The sequence below is a fragment of the Geotrypetes seraphini genome, chromosome 14 (genome assembly GCF_902459505.1).
Source record: "Geotrypetes seraphini chromosome 14, aGeoSer1.1, whole genome shotgun sequence".
Classification (NCBI taxonomy): domain Eukaryota; kingdom Metazoa; phylum Chordata; class Amphibia; order Gymnophiona; family Dermophiidae; genus Geotrypetes; species Geotrypetes seraphini.
The window spans coordinates 63,210,501-63,222,016 of record NC_047097.1 but is presented as its reverse complement, the minus strand read 5'-3'; the positions used below and the strand labels follow the sequence as shown (position 1 = coordinate 63,222,016).

The 11,516-nt window shown below is 44.7% G+C and overlaps 1 protein-coding gene across 1 annotated transcript; it reads left to right on the top strand.

Annotated features, from left to right (window-relative positions):
- Window positions 1–9,788: 9,788 nt before the first annotated feature.
- Window positions 9,789–10,691, top strand: LOC117348135 (olfactory receptor 13A1-like). The gene has a single exon (XM_033919838.1). The coding sequence runs from the start codon at window positions 9,789–9,791 to the stop codon at window positions 10,689–10,691; it is 903 nt and encodes a 300-aa protein (XP_033775729.1).
- The last annotated feature ends 825 nt before the right edge of the window (window positions 10,692–11,516 follow it).

The following is an 11,516-nucleotide window of genomic DNA, read 5'->3' as shown; positions in this document are numbered from 1 at the left end:
TGGGCGTCTCTCCTACTGTGATCGTTGCCGGTGCAGGGGGAATGGGTTGCCTGGGCCGCTGAGCTGATCGTAGCAGCGACGATCAGCTCAGCGGCCCGATTCGAAACGTATACCTGTTTTGACTTGGTCTAAGTCAAAACATATAAGTTCTGTCTGGCAACCTGTCAAACCTATTTGATTATGGCTGACAGACGACTAAGTCTAGGTTGACCCACCTCCTGCACTATCTACTCTTCCAAAAAAAATGCCCCTTTTCACTCTGGGCATACAGAGGCAGTGAAAAGGATGAAGCTGGTTTTAGATACGTCTAAAACCAGTTTTGATTATCGGTGCTTGGACAAACTGTCTTTTTTGATCGTCCAAGTACCGACTTAGGCCGCTTTTGGGACTTTTTAAAATCATTATTATGATGAACCCCTTAGTGTGTAAACAGTATTGGTAAAGAATGGAGAAAGAAAGTTAGGGATGATCATTCTTAGTTAATTAAATGCCAATTACAGGGTGTGGTGCCTCAGTGGAACTCAGGGGATCACTTTGCCCATGAAGATAGTTGCATAAATCCCTTACAGTTGTTTATTAGAAGATAAAAATTAGGACACGCTTCCTTGGGGGGTTCTAAACTGGAAAATAAGATCTCTGGGGCTTCCTCAGTATGTTTAAAACGTTCAGAAACCAACTGCTTCATATCAGTGATGAAAGACTCCATCTATCAACAAGTAGGTACGATCCATTATTTTATGCTTATTACTAACACTGATGTTAGCCATGCCTACCTCAAATGAGATGAAATAGATACCCCCATTATCATACAACAGGCACCTATTTCAGCTTATGTTTTTAAGGCAAAACAAGTGTCTATGGGGTCCCTTTATTAAGCTGCAGTGGGAAAGACTGGCTTTCAAAGATGAGTCCTGCCTGACAGCGTGATATGCTTAAAATTAAGGCATGATTGTTTAAGGAACTATCCTTTTGTCCTCGTGTTTTTTTTTGTGGGTTTTTTTTTTTGCATCTACTGTGTGGGGTAAGACTTTCTTGTTTCTTTTTGGTTCATGATTAATTTGAGAACATTATTAAAAGATTCAATGGAAGAAAGATAGAGATAGAGTGGAGAGTAAAACGGTGACTGAGTTCAAAGAAGCGTGGGATGAACACAGAAGATTTAGAATCAGAAAATAATATTAAAGATTGAACTAGGCCAGTTACTGGGCAGACTTGCACGGTCTGCGTCGGTATATGGCTGTTTGGTGGAGGATGGGCAGGGGAGGGCTTCAATGGCTGGGAGGGTGTAGATGGGCTGGAGTAAGTCTTAACAGAGATTTCGGCAGTTGGAACCCAAGCACAGTACCGGGTAAAGCTTTGGATTCTCGCCCAGAAATAGCTAAAAAGAAAAAAAAAAAAAAAATTTAAATTGAATCAGGTTGGGCAGACTGGATGGACCATTCGGGTCTTTATCTGCCGTCATCTACTATGTTACTATGTTACTATGATAGTTAATGATAATGCAAAAGCTGATATAAGACCAGTGATAAGGCTTCGCTGCTAATATCTCGGAAATCAAATTTAAGAACATAAGAATAGCCTGACTGGGTCAGACTAATGATCTATCTAGTCCAGTATCCCGTTGTCACGGAGGCCAATCCAAGACCTGGCAAAAACCCAAATAGTAGCAGCATTCCATGCCACCAATCCAGGGCAAAGCAGTGGCTTTATCCATGTCTATCTCAACAGCGGGCTATGGACTTTTCCTCCAGGAACTTGTCCAAACCTTTCTTAAAACCAGCTACGCTATCCACTCTTACCACAACCTCTGGCAATGCGTTCCAGAGCTTAACTGTTTCTCTGAGTGATATAAAATTTCCTCCTATTGGTTTTAAAACTATTTCCCTGTAGCTTCACTGAGTGTCCCCTAGTCTTTGTAATTTTTGACAGAGTGAAAAATCGATCCACGTGTTCCCGTTCTGCACCGCTCAGGATTTTGTAGACTTCAATCCTATGTCCCCTCAGCCACCTCGGCTCCAAGCTGAACGTCTGAGTTTAGCCGCTGTGGCCTGATATCAGTCTGTGTGGATATAATTCTGTGAGTAAGGATTATTTGCTAGTGTGATGTTATTGGGTCTGACATCAGTGCCCAGACCTAATAACATATGCATTGTGCAACAGCTTCCATTTTCAGGGCAGGATTAACCAGTAGGCCTAGTAGGCACGTGCCTAGGACCCAAAATGGTCAGGGGGCCCGATGAAGGAGAGCATCAACATTGTTTTTTCCAAATGGCGATGGGCCCCTCCAGCATTGATCGGCAACACGGGCCCCCCCCCCCCCGATCATCAATGCGGGCCCCTCTCGATCGGCAATGCACACCCCCCCCCCATCGACGGAAAGTAAGACATGCAAGCAACGCGGGTAAGAAAGGCAACGGGAACTGTAATTTTGCAAGCGGTGCTGCTTGCCCAACGCTTCCCTCTGACGCAGCTTCCTGTTTCCGCCTGGGCGCATGGTGGGGTGGGGCGGGGCAGGGGGCCCAGTGTACTTGTGTGCCTAGGGGCCCTCGACGAATTAATCCTGCCCTGTCCATTTTATGGGCTATTAGGGAATAGGTGTGTGCGATTTGGGTTGATCACAGACAACATCCAGTTTCCAATTTTATTCCTGAGACCAAGGGCTCCTTTTACTAAGGTGTGCTCTGCTTTTTACCGCACGCTGCATATTAGTACGCACTAACCGCGGGCTAAATGCTAAAGTGTACATGTTAGTCTATGGACGCATTAGCGGCTAGCACGTGCGTAGATTTAGCATGCGCTAAACATACAGTAAAACGCTTAACGCACCTTAGTAAAACAGGGGGCTAGCGTTTTGTCCTATTTCGCGTACATGGGTGAGGGGGGCGGCGACTCTTTCAAGTGCTTGCTCTACTGCAGTGGTTCCCAACCCTGTCCTGGAGGACCACCAGGCCAATCGGGTTTTCAGGCTAGCCCTAATGAATATGCATGAAGCAAATTTGCATGCCTATCACTTTCATCATATGCAAATCTCTCTCATGCATATTCATTAGGGCTAGCCTGAAAACCCGATTGGCCTGGTGTTCCTCCAGAACAGGGTTGGGAATCACTGCCCTAATGAATATGCATGAAGCAAATTTGCATGCCTATCACTTCCATCATATGCAAATCTCTCTCATGCATATTCATTAGGGCAGTGGTTCCCAACCCTGTCCTGGAGGAACACCAGGCCAATCGGGTTTTCAGGCTAGCCCTAATGAATATGCATGAAGCAAATTTGCATGGCTATCACTTCCATCCTATGCAAATCTCTCTCATGCATATTCATTAGGGCTAGCCTGAAAACCCGATTGGCCTGGTGTTCCTCCAGGACAGGGTTGGGAATCACTGCTCTACTGTATCTTTTCAGTAGCAAAATTTACATCATTTTAATGTTTGCACATCAGCATATAATAGATCCACACTCTGGTTATTAAATGTCTTCCTTTGGTAACAACAATGCGTCCATGTGTTCAAAGGTCTAATGGGTGCTGGAGTGAGATAGGTGTAACTCAGGGGTCTCAAAGTCCCTCCTTGAGGGCCACAATCCAGTCGGGTTTTCAGGATTTCCCCAACGAATATGCATGAGATCTATGTGCATGCACTGCTTTCAATGCATATTCATTGAGGAAATCCTGAAAACCCGACTGGATTGCAGTCCTCAAGGAGGGACTTTGAGATCCCTGGTCCAGAGGCAGGGGTAGGGAACTCCGGTCCTCGAGAGCCGTATTCCCGTCGGGTTTTCAGGATTTCCCCAACGAATATGCATGAGATCTATGTGCACGCCCTGCTTTCAATGCATATTCATTAGGGAAATCCTGATTCCAGTTGGCACAACTGGGTAACCCTTTCTGAATCCACCTACCGCGCTCTCGCTCCTCTCTCTACTAAACCTTTCTCCCACTCCCGCAAAGCTCCCTGGTATCTTCCATATCATAGGGAATTGAAGCAGAAATGTCGAGCACTGGTGCGTAAATGGGAAAAATCGAAATCCCCTTCTGACAGACAATCCTGGAGAGACAACATCAAGTTCTACAACACGGTATTGACAAAAGCAAGGAAAAATTTCTATGGTGACAAAATCACCAGATCAAAAAAACAAACTAGTACACTGTTCAACATCTGGCGTAATTTAACCTCAAAAAATGACTCCACCTTCCCCTTCTCTCCCCCATCCGCAAACGACCTAGCCAAATTTTTTAACGAAAAGATCATTACCATAAGAAGTTCTTTCCCCCCCAACCATCTCTTACAATTCTCTGCCTCCCAACGACTCCAACCCTATCCCTGCTGATAGATCTTGGACTGCCTTCGAAATAGCCTCCGAATCCCAGATCTCTAAACTTTGTCTCAAATTGAAATCCTGCAAATGTATCCTAGATCCTTTCCCATCCTACCTTTACGATAACATTCCTGCGCAGGCCATCTCCTCCCTTACCAATCTTGTAAACACTGCCCTACTATCTGGCCTGTTCTCCACAGAAATGGGACACATTGCCTTATCCCCTCTTCTGAAAAAAGCTGATCTCGACCCTTCCTCACCATCGAACTACCGCCCCATAGCAAATATCCCCCTCCTAACCAAACTGCTTGAGTCCATAGTCGCTACCCAGCTATCTTCTTACCTAGAGAGATTCTCCATTCTCCCCCCCTATCAACATGGCTTTAGACCCAGCTTCAGCACCGAGTCCCTCCTTGTCTCCCTAATATCAAAGGTGCAACAACTACATTCTCGAAACAAATTCGCTGTTCTGTTACAATTCGACCTCTCTGCTGCTTTCGATGTCGTTCACCACGACATACTACTTTATCAACTTTCCGAGATAGGAATTGATTCCACCGTTCTTAATTGGTTCTCAAACTTCCTTCGCTCTCGCTCCTACACTGTCAACTCTAATGGCACCATGTCCGCTCCTTGGTCTCCTTCTTGCGGTGTCCCTCAGGGATCACCCCTATCCCCTATCCTTTTTAATATCTATATGTCCTCACTGAAGCTCTTCCAGCTTTCCCCCCTTGAAACAATCTACACATACGCCGATGATATCCTTGTCCTTCTTGAAACAGACCAGAACCTCACCAACCTCCACGATAACATAACATCCTGCATAATGAGACTCCACTCCTGGTCCCTCTCGGTACAGATGAAACTAAATGAATCAAAAACAAAATTACTCTGGCTCGGCCCAAAGTTAGAACACCTACCCTCCCTCTTCGTAGTACCCTCAGGCGCTGCCTTACACCTTGAGTTCTCAAGCAAGGTCCTTGGCGTCATTTTTGATTCCTCTCTCTCAACGACCACCTCAACTCCCTGACAAAATCATGCTTTTTCAGCCTCCACATGCTAAGGAAAGCAAGACCCTGCTTCTGCCAAAAACATTTTGCTGTCCTTGTCCAATCCATCATCCTCTCCAAACTTGACTACTCTAATGCCATTTACCTATGCTTAACAAAAAAAACCCTCCAAAGACTCCAGCTTATTCAGAATACAGCAACCAAGCTGATCTTTGCAAAACGTAAATCTGACCACATCTCCCCACTCCTGGCCAATCTTCACTGGCTCCCAGTGATTTCCAGAATCCAATTCAAATGCTCTTGCCTGGCTTTTAAGATTATTCACGGCATCCTTCCTTCCCTAATCCCACTTTCCTTCAACTCCTCATGCCATGACTCCACCAGGACCGCCCATAAATTAAAACTATCCTTCCCTTCCCTACATAGTATTCTCCACGCAGGTAAACTGGGAAAATCACTTCTATTCAAAATCACAGGTCTCTGGAATGACCTTACCATCCCGCTGCGGAATCTGAGCTCCCTCCATTTATTCCGCAAGCAACTAAAAACCTGGCTTTTCTCTAACATGTAATTTCTTTTTTCCCTTACTTTTCCACTCAACTTATAAACTTATGTAAACCTTTTCCTACCCTTTCTCATTTTTAAGTTCTTGTAAACCGTGCCGAGCTCTACTTCCGTGGAGATGATGCGGTATATAAACTTAAGGTTTAGTTTAGTTTAGAAATCCTGAAAACCCGACTAGATTGCGGCCCTCAAGGAGGGACTTTGAGATCCCTGGTGTAATGGGTGGACAGACTATATTTCAAAATCTCACGGGCTATTGCACGACAGAACCGGTGCCTTGACAAATTGGAGACCCACCCTATACACTGGGGAAATCTGGAGTATATTTGTTTTAGGGGCGGACCAATTTCAAAAAAACAATTATCCTCCTTTTTTCTAAGCCACAGTAAAGGTTTCTACCATGGCCCGGAGCACTAAATGCTCGGACGCTGCTTTAATGCTCAGAGAATTCATGTGCGCATCGGAGCATTTAGCAGCCCAGGCCGCAACAGAAATCTGTACCATAGTTTAGTAAAAGAGGGCCTTAACTGGCCTTACGAGACAAATAAATTAGATGACCAGTGGATAATGATCTAATCTAATCTAATCTAAACCTTAAGTTTATATACCGCATCATCTCCATGAGAATGGAGCTCGACACGGTTTACAAGAACTTAAAATAGTGGGTAGAGAAGAAGAAAAAAGGATTACATGAACTTATGTGTAGAAGGGGGGAGAGAAAGGGGGGAAGGATAGAGCTACAATTTGCTGAAAAGCCAGGTTTTCAGTTGTTTGCGGAATAACTGAAGGGAGCTCAGGTTCCGCAGCGGGGTGGTGAGGTCGTTCCAAAGACCTGTGATTTTGAAGAGAAGGGATTTTCCCAGTTTGCCTGAATAGTGGATGCCGCGTGGAGAGGGGAAGCTAGTTTAAGCCTTTGGGCAGTTCTGGAGGAGTCGGGACTGGAGGAGTTGAAAGACAGTGGGATAAGAGGAGGCAGGATTCCGTGAATGATCTTGAAAGCCAGGCAGGAACATAATAAATGATAAATAAAAGACTTCAACTGTGTCATCCAGGATCAACCATTTAAGCACTCCGGTGGGGGGGGGGTCAATGCAACATAATTTTCATATGTCATAAAAGGACTCTTCAGATTTAATTTTTGATGTATAAAATCTTCAGATAATATTTTTGATGTATAAAATCTCTCTTTTGGATCAATTTTTAAAACAGGGTTTTCACAGAAGGAACGTTTCCATGAAACAGCCTAATGGCAACACTTGAGTCATTTGCAAAAAGACCAGTAAAGGAACAACCAAAAGTACTTTAAATACCTTTTAAACTTGAGTGGCGCTCAGAATCCAAGATGGAATGAAAAAACTCAGAGTGGGGTACAAACCCCTGAAGAGCTTCTTACAGAATCTATCATTGCACCATTTTGAAGTAAAAGGTAATTAAAAGTGCTTGTTGAAAAACGCTCATAAATATTTTTATGCCCATATAGTGAAATAAGTATCCAGCTTATAAGTGAATTCAAAAAACGTGAGTTCAAAAAAACTTAGCTTAAATGTTCAGTCAGCGTTGGCAAGGCAAGGTTCTGACGCGTTTCGCCAAACTGGCTTCTTCGGAGAACCCGCTATGCTGCTAATGAACTGCGATTTGAAATATATCCTGATCCGAAGGAAAAATTTTTTTCATTTCCTGTGACGTCATGCCAGAAGAGGTCCCCAGCTGACATAAATAATAATGAGATATTTTTAAAGCTGCTAGTGGGGTAACTGGATAAGTTACCGTAGATACTAATATTGACAGTGCTTGGATAGCTTTCATCAGCTACTCTATATCTTGTTAGTCAGTAATAATATCTTCTGCCTTTCGACCAAACCACCCCCAAGACAACGAAGAAACTACGCATTGCACTAGAAACAGTGTCAAAATGGATGAGAGACCACAAATTAAAACTGAACCAAGAAAAAAACCAAATTCTTACTTCTAGAAAGAAACAAAACCCCAACCATAACAAACCTAGAAATAAACTCCATCACATATCCCTTACAACCCAACCTAAAACTGCTGGGAATAATGATAGGCAAAGGCTGCACCATGCAACTTCAAATCAGCAAAACGGTTCAGAAGGCATTTGCAACCATGCGCAACTTAAGACAAGTCCGAAAATACTTCAACAACGAACAATTCAAACTCATAGTACAAGCGCTCATCCTGGAACTCCTGGACTACTGTAACATACTTTACCTGTCATGCCCCGCCAACATGCTAAAACAATTACAAACAGTCCAAAATAGAGCCCTAAGACTAATATACTCGCTGAAAAAATACAACTACAAGACCTCAGCTTTCCAAGACTCACAGTGGCTCCCAGTAGAAGCACACATACAACACAAATTCTACTGCACCCTATTCAAAGTCCTAAATGGAAATGGACCAAGCTATATGAACAACCACCTAATCTGGAAAAACACATCCAGACCAAGGAGAACTCAAGCACACTTTACCCACCTCCAATCAAAGGCATGCAAAGCAAAAAAAAAAACCCATATATGACGGTCTACTAGTCACCAGAGCAGCGAAAATAGATCGCCACCTCTCAAATCTGCTGATCACGACGCCCAACTACAAAACATTCAGGAAAGAACTGAAAACCATACTGTTCAAGAAATTTGTCAAATGATCTAACCAAACCGTAATCGACCCTTCCCAGATCCCGATGCATACTATCAACCTTGTAATCTCTCTGGGAATGCCCAGGCTAATTTCTTGTTGTGAACCGCCTAGAACTGAAAGGTATTGGCAGAATAGAAGACATTGGTGTAATGTAATGTAATGTAATGTAATGTAATATCTTGGCTGACACTGAATATCAGGCAGTAAATTTAAAAATTGTGGTCAATAGTTGACTCCAGTGCTGACAGCAGTATAGAAATATTGAAGACTAGTCTTTAAGCCCGTTACATTAACGGGTGCTAGAATAGATGTCTGTCTGTCTGGGTATTTTTTTTCTTTGTCTCTCTCTCCTTGCACGCTGCCTGTCTGTCATTTTTTCTGTCTGTGAATCTCACTGTGTCCTTAGTGCCCCTTCCTATGTCCATAGTGCCCCCAGTGCATCCTTCCTCACCTCACCCCCCCTCCGATGCCCGCCTGCCTCCCATCCCCCCTTCCATTGAACACCCCCCATGCCATCCTGCCTGCTTGCCTTCCATTAAACCCCCCCACCCACCCCCCCTCCTATGCCAGTCTGCCTGCCTCCCATTCCCATTCCCCTTCCACTGAAACCCCCACCCCATCTCACCCCCAATGCCAGTCTGGGCCGCCCTGTCCTGACGGATCCACATTTTGCTTCTCATCCCGCGGGGCGGGGCTTTGCCCAGCTGTTTCCGGACTGATGTCTTTCCCTCCCCGATCCTCCTCCCAGGGCAAGAAAAAGAAAGGGAGAAGCCGAGTCGGCGCCCCGTTGCGGCTGGAGCCGGTTCCGATCCCGAAGCGGAACCGAGATAACCGGGGAGCAGCTAAACCCTGAACCGGAGGCAGGATCGGACCAGCGTGCGCCCCCACCCGGGGCTGAGACCAATTCCCCTCCGGAGCCGGGAAAGGGGTGGGGGGGGAGAGAGGAGCAGCGGGATCCGATCCGGAGCTGGAGCACGTATGCAATTCGGATTCCCCACCCCCGGCTGAATTTAGATGAGTCGCTGGCACAGGCGCCGTGAGGAGTGACACAGGAGCACACCTCATGCCACCAGGACTCACGATATTTCAACAGCGCATGCGCGCTCTAGGATTTTATTATTTATGATACCTTCATATGTTATGGTATGTTTCTCATATGTTTTACTTCTCCATTCCTACAGGAGCATATTTTAATTATAATGGAGGGAAAGAATCGGAGCATAACCGTTGAGTTCTACATGACGGGATTTTTGAATCATCCAGAACTCCAACCCTTATTCTTCGTCATCTTCTTTTTTATCTATCTAATAGCTTTAACGGGCAACACTGCAATCACTGTCATCATTACCGCCGACCCTCGTCTTCATACTCCCATGTACTTCTTTCTCATGAACCTGTCCGTCTTGGACATCTGTTGCACCACAGCTGCTATTCCTGCAATTTTGCAGATCATCCAGTCAAAGGACAAAACGATCTCCTACTCTGGTTGCATAACTCAGATGTTTATCTTCACCGTTGCCTTGAGTACGGAGCTCATGCTCTTAACAGTGATGGCCTACGATCGTTACGTTGCAATATGCCACCCACTGCATTATACGACCATTATGAGCAGGAAGACTTGTCTTCTTATGGCGGCAGCTGTCTGGCTTCTTGGGACCACGAATTCAATGATACACACTAGTTTAATCCTCAGGTTAAAATTCTGTCCACACAACATAATTAATCACTTCTTTTGTGAAATTCCCTCAGTATTAAAAGTAGCCTGCTCAGACACTTATATCAACGCTGTGGTTCTTATAGTCTCAGATGTTTTATTAGGTATGGTTTGCTTCCTTTTAGCAGTGACATCTTATACATATATCATCTTAGCCATACTGAAAATCCGTTCTGCTGACAAAAAGAAGAAAGCCTTTTCTACCTGCGCTTCGCACCTCGCCGTTGTAGCATTATTTTACGGAGGAGTTATCTACACCTACGTTCGACCTGCTTTCATGAATGACCCAGACACGGACAAAGTGATGACTGCCGTTTATTCCATTATCTCCCCTGTAATGAACCCCGTTATTTACAGTTTAAGAAATAAAGAGGTCATCAATGCCTTCAAAAAATTGTTCAAAAAGAATGTACACCCAAAAGGATAGAAACCAATTAAAATGTATAACTGCGCAAATAAAGCAAAGATATGTGATGAAGATAGTAGTGATGGGGAGTGGGCTTTGGCTGAAATTGCGTTGTGGATTTTGTGCTATAGGAATTTTTAACATTTATCCCCCACCCACCCCCCTTTTACAGTTTTTAGCGCTGGCCGCGGCATTAACAGCTCCAATGATCATAGAATTCCTATTACCGCTGTGGCCGGCGCTAAAAAAACACGCTATGGATTTTGTAAAAGAGGGGGGTTCATTTGGTAAGACATCAATTCAGGTAAAAGCATTATCAAGTACATTAAGTAAAAAATTGAGCTTTCCAACTCAGATATCAGTGCCTTCTTCATAGTGAAGAGACATAGGGAATACAAATATGTAAAGGCGTTCACATGGAGGGCAATCAGGGAAGGGCCGGCATTGGGGGAGGGGGGAGCAAACAGCAAAGTTGATCTAGAGCACAGGTGTCAAAGTCGGTCCTCGAGGGCCGGAATCCAGTCGGGTTTTTAGGATTTCCCCTATGAATATGCATGAGATCTATGTGCATGCACTGCTTTCAATGCATATTCATTGGGGAAATCCTGAAAACCCGACTGGAATACGGCCCTCGAGGAGGGACTTTGACACCCCTGATCTAGAGCAGGGGGTAGGGAACTCCGGTCCTCGAGAGCCGTATTCCAGTCGGGTTTTCAGGATTCCCCAATGAATATGCATTGAAAGCAGTTCGTGAAAATAGATCTCATGCATATTCATTGGGGAAATCCTGAAAACCCGACTGGAATTCGGCTCTCGAGGACCGGAGTTCCCTACCCCTGCTCTAGA